This window comes from Pyrus communis, chromosome 17 (assembly GCF_963583255.1).
Source record: "Pyrus communis chromosome 17, drPyrComm1.1, whole genome shotgun sequence".
In the NCBI taxonomy this organism is placed as follows: domain Eukaryota; kingdom Viridiplantae; phylum Streptophyta; class Magnoliopsida; order Rosales; family Rosaceae; genus Pyrus; species Pyrus communis.
In genome coordinates, this window is record NC_084819.1 from 19557052 (window position 1) to 19573794 (window position 16743).

Here is a 16743-nt window from a genome sequence, read left to right on the forward strand (position 1 = left end):
TGTTAAAATACCTCTAATATTTAAAAAAAAAACCAAAAACAAAAAACAAAAACCTTCCACTCCCCCAACTCTCTCTCTCTCTCTCTCTCTCATTTTCTAAAAAAATATGCTCATACTCACAAAGTGTGCAGGCAAATGCTAGTATCTATTTTCTGAATACATCCCAAATTATTTTCATATTTTTATCTTCAAGCTCTCAAAGTCACTCCTATCATCCAGTGTAGAACAAAACTTTAACAACCACCAAACAAGATGATTATAGATGAATACACACACACATGTGAAATCTAAAATCCCTAATTGATAGAAATGAATGAAGTTTATTAAAACTAACCCCGCAAAATGGACAAAAATATTTGTAGTTAATTGAATAGAGAAACCCTAAAATTCTTAATTGAAAGAAACGCCAAAACGGAATAATTGAAAATTGAAAAAAGAGTATAAGAAAAATTTTCGATTCGTACTTGATTCAAGTTTCTTAATAGATGATAAACCATTTGAGAAACCCCTTAACTCGACATATCTCAAAAGTCCAACAATTCCAGATTAGAGGAAAAAGTGGGGTCCTCAAAGATGCACAAAGAAAGAAGCAAGATGATACTAATGGAGTTTGGTCAAACTTTTTCTTCATAAACGCAAACCCTAAACCATTGATTTGAATGTGAGGCACTTCCTCTTTACACCTCAAAGAAATTTCTACCCATGATCATTGGACAATACTCGTTTTTGAAAATGGTGGCGAAGATGAACTTGTGAGACGAACATAGGATTTTGATTTGGATTTTAAGTAGAGATTGTGGGGTAACCTAGAAAGTGTGGAGTGTGAGAATAGTATTGAAAAGTACGTGGAGTGTATTAAGATATATTTTAGTTTAAAAAGTAAATATGACGTGTATAAAGTATCTGAGGTGTAATAAAAAACATGAGGTGAAAATAAAACAACCCAAAATGTATGTTTATATTTTTTTTTAACATAAATGTGTTTTCCACCGCTCAAAAAGAGAAAATAAATAAGATTTTGATCTTACATATCCTCTACTAGGATAAAACTCACATTTACATATTCTAGAAATGTAAAACTAATGTAAATTGTATAGATACCCTAATCATTTTTATGGAACTTTAACGAAAAGCTTCCGGTACTGTTTATTTTATCGAAAAATCATATTTTTACACTAAAAAAATCAATCATGGTACTATTAATTTTACCATTTATTTTATTCTTATTGTTAAAATTCAAAGTTTTAAAACCGTTTTCATTAGTTTTCCTCTCTACGAATGTTTTTTGTTTTTCATTTTTGTTCTGTTTTTTATTTTTTATTTTAATGATGAACCATTTTTATAAATTTACCAAATTGTCCTTTTTCGTTTTGCTTTGTTGAAATCGTTTTTGCAGTTGACGCATTCTTGGTAAAGACGCGCGCAGTCTGCAACTGCAAGTCCCGAAATCAACCGGCCTCCTTATTCATCTCTCTCGGTCAGACAGAGAGTCAGAGGAGTGAGAAACAGTACAGAAGGAAGAGAGAGAGTGTGAGAGAATGGAGGTACAGTGGATTCTGGTGTGCCATGGTTTAGTCACACTGCTCGTTCTAGTCTCCTTCCTCTGCGGCCAATGGCCCATCTTCGACGGCACCCCCATACAACGCATCAACCACTTCCTCACCTTCGGCGCCTACGATTACTTCCAGTTCAGCACCCTCTCTCTCTCTCTCCATCTTTCTCTCTCTCTCTCTCTCTCTCTCTCTCTCTCTAAGATTTAATTTTTGATCTTTCTGTGCAGACGGTTTGTTAGGTTTGTGTTTGGAGCCAGGGGTACTAATGCCATAGCCTCCGTGGAATATTTCTGCTGTGATCGACCCAATCCAAGCTTACAGGTTCCTTCTTTTTTCCCAGAAACAGAATTGTCTTCGTGTTGTTTTTGTGATTGGAATTTGGAAATTTTGGGTTCTGGTTGGTTGACTTTGTTCATATAGTTGTAAATTTTTGTGGGTTTTCTTGAGAATTGGATCTGTGGGTTCAATTATGGTTCATTCAGGCTTACGGTGGTGATGCTTTTGGTTAAATATCAACTCAGTTTTATTGGATGACCCATCGAAAGGTTTTGTTTTTCGTGTTATGTATGTGCATTTGCAATGGAATTTTCGTGCGATTTGGTAGTGCATTTTGTTAAATTGCTGGTTTTTTTCTTGCTTAGAGTAAGTAGGAAATGAGAAATCTATAGGGAGGAGGCAAATTGTGAGGAAATGTGGTAAGAATATTCTAGGAATTTGAGGATGGAGGATCTGATGCTCCCAAGCAACGGTATTTCAAGTTAGAGATGTATGAATGTGCTTAAAGTTGGTAAATTTGAAAGATCATTAGGAATTGCTCAATGGTCAGTCACTAGGATCTAGGTGGTTAAATGCTGCAATAGAAGAAGAAAAACTAGGTGTAACGTATGAGTGCCTTCGATTTTTACGCTGAGTGATGTAGAAACCAGGAACTCTTTTTCTCTCTGTCTTTGATTCGGGAGTAATCATTAGCTTTCTGCTTCATTGCAGTTCATGTATCTTGCAATAGTAGGAGGAACCTATTACTTAGTTGCAACTTCTTCCTTCAGTTACATTCCTGGCTATTATATTAGTGAAATTCACAGGTACGCGTCAAAGATTAAGTTTACGTAAAATCTTCTTAGTACAGGATCCTCTAAGCAAGTTTGTATATTTCAGGTATGCAAGCTTGTGGGCTGTTGGCGTTGGTGTTCTGCTCTTTCTCTTAGCTAGCTTTTCTGATCCAGGAACAATAAAGGCTGATAATGTTTCTCTGTATCTCTCTGCTTATCCTTATGATAATATTATATATTCTGAGAAACAATGTTCAACATGCAAAATTCCAAAGTGAGTTCTCACCCTCAATGGCTTATTTGATTCCTTCCATGGTTTTCGGTTTATTTTTTTTATTTTATGTGATCTCTGTTTCTTCCTTTTCTTAATTTCCCTTTTTTCTTGTCCTTCGTCTTCTGTGGTTCAGACCTGCTAGGTCAAAGCATTGCAGCGTTTGTGATCGATGTGTTGCCCGTTTTGATCATCATTGTGGATGGATGGTCTGAAACGCTCTTAACTATTCTTCTTTTTTCTTCCATTCCCTCCTTCATATTTGGACATTCCATTTGTTGCTTATTGTAAATTTGATACCACTGTTTTGATTACAGAATAATTGTATAGGTGAGAGAAACACCCAGTACTTCGTAGCTTTTCTTTTGTGGTGAGTTCTTCTGTCTGATGCAGCAAGTGAATGCTTATTTGTGTTATATGGCCTTTTGTTTTATCCACCGCCCATGCTTCCTAATTAATTGATTATACATGTTGATAGGGATTTTGTTGGGTAGCAATTGTTTTACATTTTGATAAAGTGCTTACTGATAATTGAGGCTATCATTTAGAATCTCGGTTGAAATTTCGCAATCCAATCTTGGCATATCATGTTGAAATGAATAAGGATAAAAAATAAAAATTTAGAACTTATGGTCTATGAGGTTTTAGGGCATGTAATTTTCCATTTCACTCTTGAAATTCACAGAAAATTACACTGGAGAAACTCCAAGCCACTGTCTTAAAAGTTACTTGTCTAAATGCTCAATCAATTTTAACTTTATTATAGCTGTGAGGTTATATGTTGTATTCGTTTATTTGTGTGTTTGTTATCATTTATCTAGTGCTTTTTCAGGCACACTTTACTTTGCATATATGGAACAGTGGCCATTGGGTTAATTCTTGCTGGACAAGTTAAAGAATACAAAGTTATTGAAATTCTAACTGGTAAGTTGATTTGGTAAATTGACGACTTTCACGAAGCCTCCTACTTGATGATAGTGTTGCATCTGAAGTTCTGAACCTAACTGGCGTTCCTTTCCCTAATTTTTTCAATGCAGCTTATTATGGTGTAGATAATTCTTTTCGCGGTTTAACACCACATGTTGTGCAGGTAAGTTGATTTGTTTTGTTTTGGTGATTGAGATGGGCAATAGCTTCCAATGATACTGTGCTTGTTATCTTTTCAGTTTGTCAAAAGTTCAATACTTTTTGTGTCCCTTGATCTTCTTTAATTCATCCGATCCAACGGCCGAAAATTAAAAAGTTATGTGAAAAGTAAAAAGGGGTGTGTGAATATCACACCCCGCTGACTTATTGCAGTTCTGGCGATCCCTTGTTAAGCTGACTTATTGCATTATTGTGTTTCTGAATACGAAAGAGCCTGTCTCTACATGGAGATGAGGCTGCTTGTTCTTTGAATTCATAGAAAAGGCCTAGTCAGACTTCACCGTCCATTTACTTTCCATGATGTCTCCAATTATGAACTGTAGCTTTGAGTGTCACTCATTGCATTGACCATTGTTTCGGCTTTTCCGTGTTGTTGATTTGGTTAATTTTGTTTTTCTGATATGTAACAGTGGTTGTTGGGGGACTACAACACTCAAATACTTCTTATGGTGTTTCTTGCAATAGTTGCACTGCTATTGGCAGGTTTCTTTGGTTACCATGCAAAACTTTGTCTCACAAACACTACCACTAATGAGGTCTATTTCTCTCTCCGACTTTGTTCAATAATTTAATTTGTTAATGTCTTGGTAAAGTTCCAAAGAAGGGAAGGATAGAGGTAATACTTAATCAGGCGGGGATAGTTCGTTAGGCTTCATCGCTGCAACAGAAGAACTACCTGGGGAATAGAAGGCTTTAAAGAGCGTGACTTCTTTCATTGCTGAAACAGTGGAACTTATCGTGTTTACTTCTTTTGAAACAGACTTATAAGTGGCAAGACTACATGAGCTGGCAGAAGAAGCTAAATGAAGCAAGGGCGAGTTCTGTGGCACTCAAAGCAAGTATCAGTGGGATAAGTAGTGAACGAAAACCTCCAGAGAGTAAATGGAGAGCCATGTTCCGAAGATCCCCACTCGAAGATGCAGAGGTTGTGGTTAAGAATAACATTTACGATAAAGGATTCTTCCAGAATATTCTCGAGGTCATTGTTCCCCTCTCGAGCAGACTGCATGCTTCTAGAACCAAATCAAAGTCTGGCTAAGAAAGACTGCTGGCCTGTCAATGTTGCATGCTTGCCTCTCGTTTCCTCCACCAACTGAACAGCTTCATAGCCCGCTCTCGCAAAACTTGTCGTGCTTAGATGGCCAGCATCAGTGAGAGACGGGGGGCCTTGTGCTGTGCGGATCTAACACGATCGGATGTGTAACATTATTGATTCTTGCAGATGCCTATGGGCTATGGCTGAATGTTTGTGGTTGGCAGTTCATTCAACGATTAGGATAATCGATTTGTGTTCAATCTGTAATGTTATCATTTAGCTTAGGGGATTATGGTTGTATAAAAGCCAGATCTGTTCTCTATTACTTTCTGTAAGACGATACATTTTACTCACTTATCAACAGAAGAATGAAGTAGTTTATCTTTCTATCTGTATTGCTATGTTATCTGGTATTTAGTTCTCCCGTCGAGAGAATCTGATGTGTAATATCACGTGATGAGAGAAATACACATCTGATAACTCTTCGTATAAAATCGAAAATAGTTAACAATCTCCGTTTACATAAAATTGAGAATAGCCAAGAATCTCTGTTTGCGCTCCCGAGTCACGCTTGCTACATAGAAAAAGCTTGTATTTTTGTAGCTGCTAAAAATACAACCCCAAAAAAACAGGGAGCTGAACCTAAAACAGTTAATTTCGCCCCCAAAACTCACTGACTTGGTACGTCGTCGTATAATCGCCATTGGAGTATCTCAGAGCCCCTTTCTTCTTCGTCTCAATGCTTCTCTTTGATTAACTTCTTGTGAACCAAGGTTTAAATCTCGTCCCTTCAATTACCAATTTGTCTCTGTAAATTTTGAAATTTTCAGTTTTTTTTCTTCTTCTTTCAGATTTAATCGAATTTTTAAAATTTAATTTTGTGCAGAAGCTTGTTAGGGTTTCTACGATGATATACACGGCGATAGACACCTTCTACCTGACCGACGAGCAGCTACAGAATTCGCCGTCGAGAAAGGACGGGATAGATGAAGCCACGGAGACCACGCTCAGAATCTACGGCTGTGATTTGATCCAAGAAAGTGGAATTTTGCTCAAATTGTATGGTGTTTCCATTTATTTTTTTGTTTAAATTCGTAGAATTTATGATTCTTCTTTAATTTGAGGGGAAATTACTAAATTTGTTTTGCTTAATTTGATCACTTGCAGACCTCAAGCTGTAATGGCGACTGGTCAGGTTCTGTTTCACCGCTTCTTTTGCAAGAAGTCCTTTGCACGCTTCAATGTCAAGGTATTTGCTTTATCTGTGCTTTCGCTTTATAGATTTATTGCGATTACTCGAAGCACACGCCGCGAGTTAGAGGTTTCACGCTGCTTATATGTTTGATTTGCTTGTATATTTGTGTTAACAGATGTTCTGTCTAAAACCTGTGTTCCGAACTTGAGAGCATTGAATGGTTACCTTCAACATTTTTCCTTGTAGTGTTTGTGCTGTGTTGTGGTGATGAAAATGTACCTCATATGATGGTGTACAGTGTTCTTCTTTTTGGTTTTTCGACAAGTAGTAGACATATTTATTAGGAAAAAAGACGTCCCTGTGGCCGTAGTAGGTTAAATGGTCCAATCTCTTATTTCATAAGCGAAATATCAGCACTCTTGCACTAATGGTTTTGTTTTCATGTGGCATGATGTTTTGTTGCAGAAAGTTGCTGCTAGCTGTGTGTGGCTTGCATCGAAACTGGAGGAGTGCCCGAAGAAAGCCAGACAGGTGATCATTGTTTTCCACAGGATGGAATCTAGGAGGGAGAACCTACCCATTGAGCATTTGGACCCATTTTCAAAGGTTAGAGCTCATATATGCTATATTTGTATAGAATTATAGTTATCGTATTACAATCATTGTTTTTCATTATCATCCTTTAGAACCTAACGGATCAAATCTATTGTCTCCCTCTTTGGTGCGCGTAAGTGAATGGTTTCATTTCTTTTATTATCATTGCACTGATGGAGTTCATAGTAAAGCGTATCAAAGTTTCCATGTTTTTGTCGTTTTGTTTTTTCAGAAATATTCGGACTTGAAGATGGAGTTGAGTAGAACAGAAAGGCATATTTTGAAAGAGATGGGTTTCATCTGTCATGTTGAACATCCTCATAAGTTCATATCAAATTACCTTGCCACTTTGGAAACACCTCCGGAATTAACACAAGAAGCCTGGAATCTAGCAAATGACAGGTACTTGTTTCAACATACGCCAATTAATTATTTACTTTCCTGGTACTTGGCTTTCCATTCTTTATATTGGTGTTTATGTATCGAAAATTCTCTGTTTACCTGGTATATGTGTGCATGTAATGTTGAAGATTTCAGTGTGCTATATTGTTGGTTAAATTCTCACAAATTTTTTACTGCAGTTTGCGGACGACATTGTGTGTTCGATTCAAGAGCGAGGTTGTTGCTTGTGGTGTGGTTTATGCTGCTGCTCGGAGATTTCAAGTACCACTTCCTGAAAATCCGCCATGGTGGAAGGCATTTGATGCTGAGAAATCAGGGGTTGACGTAGTTTGTAGGGTTCTGGCTCATTTGTACAGCCTTCCTAAAGCAAAGTACATACCGGTCTGTAAAGAGGGTGACTCTTTTACATTTTCCAACAAGTCGTGGATTTCGTCTCAGCCAGTTACAAAGGTAATTCTGACTCCTTTTTTCTTATAATTTTTTCCCCTCCCCATTATGATTTACTTAGAGCCAGCAGCTTATCGTATCTTGATATTTCAAGGGCTACTGTTTCTCCCTAGGAAGGTTCATTAGATACGTACAATCACCTGCTTATCGGTGGTTTAACAGCAGCACTGCTGGCTGCAAAGTGGGAGCAAGATTAGCAACTGTAGGATATGAAGAGGATGGAAATTACGTACTTAGTATGGATTTTTATTTCTCAATGCTATTTTGTAGGAAGTTTCGAAGAATGCTGCCGAAGCTACTGATGATGCCTCTAATTCAAAGGATGCAACAGCAGTCAATCCTGAATCTGGTGGATCAAAGGGTGTCTTGGTCAAGCTACCCGTTGACAAGCTGAAGGACTCTAAAGAGAGTGGTGATGAGTCCAAGAGCATGGCTGTTGAGGGAGAGGCAAGAGAAGATGTCAATATGAAATCCAAGTCTGAACGCCGCATGGAATCAAGCGGTGATAAAAGCAAGGACAGAGAAAGGGACAGGGAGAGAGACAGGGACAGGGACAGAAAAAGGGTCCGGGATCGTGATAGGGGCAGGGATTCTGACCGGGAACGAGATCGAGAGGAGGCCGAGAGGGATAGAAACAGGGATCGAAGTCATCGTTCAAGGGATAGAGCAAAAGATTCAGGGGGGCATTCAGATAAATCAAGGCACCACTCGTCACGAGATCGTGATCATCACAGTTCCTCGTATGCTTCCCGGGAGAAGGATCGTGATCGCCATAGACATCATTCGTATGCTTGAACTAATCGTCAGGACGCCTCTCCTTTTCCCTTAAACGCAACGGAACTCAATGTACTTTGGCTGTGTTTTGCTAATTTGGCAGATGTAATAGTGTATTAGAATTGTTACTGTAAGAACTAAGTAGAATTATATTTTGATACGATGTGCAATGCGAAATCTTCATTCTCTTGTTGAATGGTTGAATTACTTGTGATATCCTCGCATCCTTCTTTGTTGAAAACCCGAGTCATATTTTAAGCGTTGTGATTTTCGTACTCATATTTTCAACTTCAGCTGCTTTTCACTCTCCGGCCTCGTTTGGTATACAGGATTGGATTCAGACGTGTTTAAGACGTAAGGCCTGTGGTACCTGAACTGCTCGAACCGGCCTTCCTCAGCTCGGTTCAAAGCCGCCCATCTCTGAGTGCAACCCAACACGAATATCCGAGTCCAAGGGATATCGTGTTTGTACGAGGGACTAACGTACGGGATCCAACCCGTACCTTCATCTTCTTCAACGGAATGATTTCCTTAATGTCGTTTCGTTTCGTGACGTTCTGATTGCTATCTCGAGGGAAAGCGGAGACAGCAACACAGCCACCACCAGAGTTGGTATAACAACTTGAAACCATCTCTCTAATAAGAGTAAAGTCCACAATACAAGTAGATCTTACATCTAACAAAGAGACGTTTAGATGTATTCTACAAAATGTGGTCGCCCTAGCATTTTCTGGTACGGAAATCATACCATTTTATCGAACAGAGTAAGCTACACTACATAAACTACACATACCAAGGCAATAACTAGCAGAGTCTTCTATCAAAGACAGCAACCTTTAGCAGTACCATTTAACAGAAACAACTAAAAAGTTCAAGACTCCCTATTTTTGATCCGAAAGTTTAAATATTTGACACAGAGTTTTATTTTTCTGGTTGGTTTTTTTGTTAAGAAAAAAAATTTGAAGAAAAGAAACGCCCTGCATAGACAGGGATGCAAAAACTCCATTTAGCGGTAGGTATATGACGGACCTGCAAAAGCATAACGAGATGAAACTGGTGCATGCACAGGATCTGGGTTGGTCGCCTGGTAGGTTTCTCTCTGGTTATAACCTAATGAAGCAGCAGCAGCAGCAGCATCATGTCTCGAGTACAATGATAATCTCTCTACACGACGATCAGGCTCTCTGCTATACACAGGATCAGTCTCAATCAGGTAACTGTCTCTTGGTCCGTAGCTGGTTTCTTTCCTTTGCACAGGATCAGCCTCAATTAGGTAGTTTTCTCCCCTTCCACCAACGGAATAAGATCCTGACAGAACATCCTCTCTCCTATAGGGTGCCAGGTATGGGTCTGACATTGAAGAACCATAATAGGAACGATAATACGGCTCCCTTGCATATGCATCCACGGCAGTAGCAGAAGTTGCAGGTGGCAACTCGTGTCTAGCACCAAGAGTATGAGTATCATTCAAGTAGAGACGATCGGAATGAACATTTTCTCGATGTGCGGGAACAGCATCTCTGTAAATGAAGTTTGTCTGTCTTAGAAGATGCTCTCCTTCATGCTCCCTATGGCGAGATTCTACAGCTGGAGTAATTGGATGAGAAGTCACATTTCTCCTGTCTCCCTGAAGACCATAAGCTCGATATTCCTTTTCAGTTAGGTACAAATCATGAGAAGTTTCCTCTCTCCTTGCAGGTACCACCTCTCGGTGTGCAACATGCTGGTCCCTTTCATGAGCTAACACCGGGTAACTCCTTGCATCAGCATGGGCATAAGGATCTCTAGTACGTGCATCCCTGTGTGAAAGCGGCCGTGATTCTCTCACCCCCTCATGAACTCCCCGATCCCGTGCTTTTGTTTCCAGCGGGGAACGGGGGGCTAGAACTGATGAATGCACTTGAGCTGGTCGGAAAAGTGCCGTGAGCCTCCTGACCTGAAATGAATATATTGGATACAACTCCGCAAAAATGTAATGAAACGACGGCACTTCAGTCCAGGAAAGGAAAAAAATAGCAATTAATAAGAGGAGAGCAGTTTATCTCACTTGTCGAACCGTAAGTTCAGTTTTGAACTTGTTTTTCCCATCATAGTTTTCCTTTATTGCCTTCTTGAAAACACTCTCAGGTAGGGGAAGACAATCTTTCTCCACATTGAACCGCACCTGAAATTTGCAAGTCATCAGCACAAAAATCTGGTTAACTATAAAAAAGCAAACAAGGAGGTGGATCTAAGAGAATGTGACCTGAGCAGGGAAGGCCCCACCAAAAGCTTTTGGCTCAAGTCTTAAGCCTCCACGAGAGGATGCTTTGTAAACCCCATACAAAAACTTAAGATCGAAATCATAGAGAAAAAGCTTCAACCCAGGTTTGATACCTAAAACGACATCTTTTTTACCCATTGTAACACCCATGATACGGTAGTGGAAACAGTCTGGCTTTGTCTTTCCACTGCACATGAAGATCAAACCACCAAGTTTTTCTCTCTTATAATCACGTTTTTCACTGTTCTTTTCACTCTTGACACTCTTGTCTGACTCGCGTCGTTTTTCTGTACTCTGTTTTTGTTGGCTCTTTTCAGATTCGTCAAAATTTTCTGGATTCTTCTGAGCCTGATGGCTCTTCTCCGTAGCCTCTTCTTTCAAGATATTCTGTTGGTTCTGTTTACTTAAACTCAGCTTCTTGCCATCTTCTTCTCTTGTTTTGCTACTCTCGTTGTTACCCCTATTCCTTTTCCTTTTCCTCCCATTAGCTTGTGAAGTACCTGTACCTTTGCTAGTTTTCAAACTGTTTTGAACAAGAGTTTTCTTCACGATTTTAGCTTTTCCCTTCAATGATCTTGGGATCCTCTTTCCAGAACTGGATGCTCCAGCAGAAGAGGCAGTTTTCTTTTCAGATAAATCAGGCTTCTTAGACGCTTCCTCAGGAGAAGACATTTTCTTTTCAGCAGACTCAGGTCCACCGAACACTTTAGCAGAAGAAGAGATCTTTAGTTCAGATGAATCTGGGGTGTTGGAGGTTTCTGCAGGTGAGGGGACTTGTTCTGATGGCTCTGGATTATCCAACACTTCTGCAGGTAGACTGATCACTTCGGCAGAAGAGGGGATCTTCAGTTCAGATGACTCTGGTGTGTTGGATGTTTCCGCAGGAGAGTGGATTTGTTCAGAGGACTCTGGATTATTCAACGCTTCGGCAGAAGAGGCGATCTTCAGTTCAGATGACTTCAGTGGGTTGGATGTTTCTGCAGGAGAGAGGGTTTGATCAGATGACTCTGAATTATTCAATGCTTCTGCAGGACTCTCTATTTCCTTCCTGTTATCTGTTTCCACATAGTTATCATCTAGTTCCATAGTATATCCATATACTAAACAATCGGGTTTACAAAGCCAAACGAATCCTGCAAACAATTTGGTAATGAAGTGATTCTTTTGTTTTCTATTAAAAACAGAAGAACACAGGAACCACATATCCAGTCCAGAAGAGGAGTCAATCGAATGTGAGAAAGAAAAGGAAAGAAAAACAGTGTGAAAAGGAAAGAAAATGAATGTAAAAGCAACAGAAACAAAAATTAATGGAATGAGTGCAAAAGCACCTTCCATGTTTCATCTTGTTTTGGAGCACTGAAATTTTTTTTTTTGAAGGCAATAAAATAAATCCTTTGGGATGCTAAATGGAACGGTATCATCGTCATTCCAAGAGAATTGTTCAAACTCAAAATCCTCTTTAACATTTCAGTGCATAATACAGAATAGGTTTCTAATGGCATGCCATTGTCTTATATCAGTCAGTTTCAATACTGAAAAATCACCAACCCTAGAAGCACGGATCTTAGAAGGAGAAAAGACGGATGGTCCTTTATGTTTAAAGTATGACAGGTGGTCTATGCACATAAGCTCTGCCTATAGAGATAAAAACCCTTCCTCTGTATGCACAACGAATAAAACAAAACTAAAAACAACATTGAAGTTGTCAAACAAACAGATATACCTCTGTGTACACGTGTGTGTGTGTGTGTGTACCCCTATATATGTACATAAATATACATTGCAGTGGCCATTTGGTATATGCATGCATGATCAGTATGCGTGTATGACGTTGTGCATATGGTAAGAACAATAACTTCCACACCTTTAGGTGGATGTCACATCCCCCATTTTATTCAACAAAGAGCATACCTCTAGTGTGAAAACTACAATGTTGTCGTAATTTCACTAGAAACATGAGAAACACAAATCTCTTTCTCCACGAAACCCTTCCAATCCACCAGTTTCTCTTCCCTCTGCTTCGCTAAGCCATCAAATTACAGTTATACAATTTTCTTTTCATTCCTCAAAGACTCAAACATTTGAAAATTATGAAGCTTGAGTACACCCCTAAAGACAAATAATTATACTTCTTTTTCAATATGTAGGCTTATTCCCAGGTAACCATGAACAACACCACCATATCCTATGCAAGAGAAGCCCAATTACCCAAAGTGTCAAGAAATCTTAGTTGCACTTCGCACAAGCCATTTCAATTGAGATGTAAGCGCCAATAAAGTTTGTATCACTACCACTGGACTATTCATATTTTCAAATTTACCTAAGCTCCACTGTACTATATGTATTTGCAAACAAAATCACATTATATTCGATGGCACAGGAAGTGGGAACAGTCAGACTAACTCAAGAAGCCGCTCTGCTACAACTATATCAAAGCCACTTAAACTAAATAGTGACAGATATAATAAAATAGAAGACTCTAGACAAACAACGGTTGAAAATTTAGTAGGTTCACTACCTTAATCTAATGAAAATTCTTTGTCACAATTGATCACATAAATAAATTTCTAGTAAAAATCATGACAATGGCTTGACTATTAAGTTCGTGACCATTTTACCATACTTGTTGGCTGAACAGAAACATGCTGCACGTGCAAAGTTTGTACATGCGAATAATATCACAGTTCATTCTAAGGAATCTGCTCCGTTAGCTGAGCTACTCAATTAAACGGAATTGAATGATTAATAAAAATCAAGACAACGGTTTGAGTATTTAAGTTTTTTCCACACAGGAGGCTCAGCATTATCATGCAAATGCCACGCATGCACTTTCGGTACATCTAGCAGCATCAGGACCAATAAATTTCATTTGCACACTTTCTTTTCCTGTTCTCTCCTAGTGCCGTTGTTACTGAGATTTATGCTATTCCTTAAGGTGACACAAAATAGCCGTTGAAAATCTGAGGTACTCGATAGTCTACTACTTTGGAAAAAGAATCCAAAACAAAAGTGAGCGCGCGTTTGTTCGTTATTACCGGTAATAAAGTTACTCCCGCCATAACCACTCTAAGCACAAAATATAATCACATCTAAAGCCTTAGGTACCACAAAACCTCATGTTTCCATGGCAATGCCAAGACTTTCATTTGATCAAACCGCACTTGTGGTGATGATTCTGATGAATGAAGGATATGCCCCGAAAGAATGAAGCCCAGATGCATATTTTAACAACAACAACAAATAAAAAGAGAATCTTTACTGTCCCCTCAAGCGAAACCAATCATTTGTTCAAAACCCAGTTTTGATCATGCAAGTGTATTGCAAAAAAGAAATCCAACAACCAATTGAATTAAATTTAAAATCGACCCGACTCGTGCAAAATTGCAAGCAATCAAGCTTTACTTCTGAACAAACAATTTAACACCCCCATCTATCTGTCTAATTGTCTGCCCGGAGAAGAAATAGAAGCATAAAATACAAAATCACACAATTTTCTAAAACTCAGATCTCATAAAATTTTAATTCAGCACAATTACAATACCAGGATCAAATTCAGCATATTTTTTTCACAGTCCGAGCTTGCAAACACATGCATTCAAACTTAAATTCAAACAATGAAAATTCAATACGTTTTTCGTTTCCTTACCTTTCCCACCAACCAAACAGAAGCCAAGAGAATCTGAAAACCTAGAACCACAAGAAAATTTCTAATCAGCGAGAAACCGGTTCTGGTTTTAGAGAGAGAGAGAGAGAGAGGTTTATATAGTTAGAGAGAGAGAGAGAGAAAGAGTGTGAGAGAGAGTGTGAGAGAGAGAGAGAGAGGAGAGAGCGAGAGAGGATACCTTCAAGAGAAACCAGAGACTGAGGGAGAATCCGACGAACGTTCCACGGGAAGGAGAGAGTACCTGGAAAGAGAGAAAATTAAATTAAGGACGATTTGCTCTTTCTTTTTCCAGCCTAAAATTTGCAAATGACCAAACTGGCCTCCTTTTATAACTCTTTTGTTTTTTACTTTTGGCCTTCTTTTTTAAGGGCATCAAAAGTGCAAAAAAAAAGAGAAAAAAAGAAAGAAAAAAAAAAAAAAACCAAACCATAAATCCAACATTAAACAAAAATAAAATTAAGCTACATAAAGAGAGGAGAAAAAAACATATATGGTTAGATGCTTATAGAAAAAATAAAATAAAAAAAATAATGTGGTCTGAATGTTTAAGTCGACGTTAAAAAAGTTTTCAGATAATAAAATATGTTTGAAATATTTAATTATAATTCATTCGTCTGTTGAAACGAGGTCGTGTTATGCGCGTAATGATCAAATGTTGCTTAAGATGGCATGCACGAGGCGCTTTAGTAACCTAGTTTTTTGTCCATATATCGACCCTTACTTATAACGACATTATTTTTGCGTAATGATAACACAAGTGATACGTCGAGATAGTGGTACAAAGTACAGATATTAATCTATTATCTTAGTGGTTATACATGTGTTGAAACTTAAATAAATCTTTAACATTACATCGGAGTGACACTGAAAATTAAAAACCTAGCTAATTCCCATTTTGATTTTCCTTTTTTCTTATTCTCATATTTTGGAGTTCACTATGGAAATTTGAATTTTTTGTGTGTTATTTGCAAAATATAAGAAAGCCACATTGCATTCTATATACGTACCTTAAAATTTATCGGCATTTCCTTTGATGATTTCTTTCCTAATTTTTGGATATTATCCTATCCAACTCATATCCTGTTGTTTTTGTTTTCCAATCCATGTGGCAGCCATTCAGCATGGTTGTTGTACTATCTGTTTTTACAACCTACGTGGGCATTCAGCATGGTTGTTGTAATGAAAGTTGCCAATTGACTTTGGCTTGGTTTGGTACTGAGGTGATTATACAAAAAAGCTGGTATCAAAAAAAGTTTGGAGTTGTTTTTGTGTTTGGTAAACATTCAGGTTCAGCTTTTTTTCACAGTTTTGGGTGAAAAAGGCCAAAAACAAGAAGCTGCAAAACCCAGTTTTGAAAAACCGGCTTTTTTTCACATCTATTTTACATAAAAGTTTACCAAACACTATAATACTGTTTTTTTTTGTTTTTTCAAAAGCACTTTTATAAAAAAAGTTTAGGGTAAAATATAAAAAACTACCTCAACTATTGGTGTCATGACACTTTCATACCTCATCTTTTAAAATTGACAATGCCATACCTCATCTTACGAATTTGTGCCAATGTTATACCTTCCGTTAGCCTGCCGTTAATTTATCAGTTAAATGCTGACGTGGCTTAAACCAGGGCCCACTTCCTATTAAAAAAATAAAAAAAATCATTTAATATTTTTAAATATTAAAATAATAAAAAAAAAGTTGAAACAAAAAAAAAATCAAAAAAATCAAAACCTTCCCATCCACCCCCTCCCCCCTTCTCTCTCTCTCTCTCTCCATCTTCTTCTTCGCTGCGTGATTCAACCAAAAAAATAAAAATTTGCCCCAACCCGCCGAAGAAGAAGAAGAAGAAGAAAAAAAAAAACCCCAACCCAGTTCGTCTCTCTCCCCAAAAAAAAAAACAAACCCAGTTCTCCCCATCCACCCCTCCCCCCTTCTCTCTCTCTTTCCATCTTCTTCTTCGCTGCGTGATTCAACCAAAAAAAAAAAAATTTGCCCCAACCCGCCGAAGAAGAAAAAAAAAAAAAAACCCCAACCCAGTTCGTCCCTCTCCCCAAAAAAAAAAAACAAGTTCTCCCCCCCCCCCCAAACAAATCCAACACCCTGCCAAACCAGAAAGCAAAAGAAGGAGGAGGAGGAAGAAGAAGAAGAAGAAGAAAAAAAAAAAAACCCAGATCCCGTTTGCCGATTCCGCGAGGGGTGGGTGCGAGGTTGGGTGGGTGTAAGGATGGGTGCGGGGGGGATGGGGGAGAAGAAAGAAGGACGCGGGGGGGGGGGGGGGGGGGAGGGTGGGAAGGGATAAAGTTTTTTTTTTTTTTTTTCTTTCTTCTTTTGTTTTCTGGGTTGCAGGCTTGC

General features: G+C 38.4%; 3 protein-coding genes across 4 annotated transcripts; 2 read left to right on the forward strand and 1 right to left on the reverse strand.

The window, feature by feature from the left end:
- The first annotated feature begins 1425 nt into the window (after positions 1–1425).
- Positions 1426–5444, forward strand: LOC137723132 (probable protein S-acyltransferase 17). The gene is made up of 10 exons (XM_068462303.1): positions 1426–1687; positions 1781–1874; positions 2541–2635; positions 2709–2876; positions 3010–3082; positions 3191–3243; positions 3706–3797; positions 3911–3963; positions 4430–4555; positions 4780–5444. The coding sequence occupies exons 1-10, from the start codon at positions 1539–1541 to the stop codon at positions 5056–5058; spliced, it is 1182 nt and encodes a 393-aa protein (XP_068318404.1). The 5' UTR covers positions 1426–1538; the 3' UTR covers positions 5059–5444.
- A 172-nt stretch (positions 5445–5616) lies between these two features.
- On the forward strand, positions 5617–8625 carry LOC137723131 (cyclin-L1-1-like). Of its 2 annotated transcripts, none has more exons than XM_068462301.1 (7): positions 5617–5736; positions 5942–6114; positions 6223–6304; positions 6716–6856; positions 7077–7246; positions 7426–7696; positions 7964–8625. In XM_068462301.1, the coding sequence occupies exons 2-7, from the start codon at positions 5963–5965 to the stop codon at positions 8486–8488; spliced, it is 1341 nt and encodes a 446-aa protein (XP_068318402.1). In that variant the 5' UTR covers positions 5617–5736; positions 5942–5962; the 3' UTR covers positions 8489–8625. The 2 variants fall into 2 exon arrangements, with proteins under 2 accessions (XP_068318402.1, XP_068318401.1); XM_068462300.1 differs by having other exon boundaries at positions 5637–5828.
- A 774-nt stretch (positions 8626–9399) lies between these two features.
- LOC137722179 (uncharacterized) lies at positions 9400–15937 on the reverse strand. Its single transcript, XM_068461143.1, has 5 exons — positions 15933–15937; positions 14377–14417; positions 10713–11785; positions 10515–10631; positions 9400–10403 (listed from the first exon to the last, which is right to left on the reverse strand). The coding sequence occupies exons 1-5, from the start codon at positions 15935–15937 to the stop codon at positions 9474–9476; spliced, it is 2166 nt and encodes a 721-aa protein (XP_068317244.1). The 3' UTR covers positions 9400–9473.
- Between the last annotated feature and the right edge of the window lie 806 nt (positions 15938–16743).

Coding starts and splice junctions, on each gene's coding strand:
- LOC137723132 (XM_068462303.1), top strand. CDS start 1,539: ATGGAGGTACAGTGGATTCTGGTGTGCCATGGTTTAGTCACACTGCTC. Junction 2,636..2,708: donor TATATTAGTGAAATTCACAG/GTACGCGTCAAA, acceptor TGTATATTTCAG/GTATGCAAGCTTGTGGGCTG. Junction 3,964..4,429: donor TAACACCACATGTTGTGCAG/GTAAGTTGATTT, acceptor GATATGTAACAG/TGGTTGTTGGGGGACTACAA.
- LOC137723131 (XM_068462301.1), top strand. CDS start 5,963: ATGATATACACGGCGATAGACACCTTCTACCTGACCGACGAGCAGCTA. Junction 7,247..7,425: donor TGGAATCTAGCAAATGACAG/GTACTTGTTTCA, acceptor TTTTTACTGCAG/TTTGCGGACGACATTGTGTG. Junction 7,697..7,963: donor CGTCTCAGCCAGTTACAAAG/GTAATTCTGACT, acceptor GCTATTTTGTAG/GAAGTTTCGAAGAATGCTGC.
- LOC137722179 (XM_068461143.1), bottom strand. Junction 10,632..10,712: donor GTGGGGCCTTCCCTGCTCAG/GTCACATTCTCT, acceptor TGCAAATTTCAG/GTGCGGTTCAATGTGGAGAA. Junction 10,404..10,514: donor CTGAACTTACGGTTCGACAA/GTGAGATAAACT, acceptor TATTCATTTCAG/GTCAGGAGGCTCACGGCACT.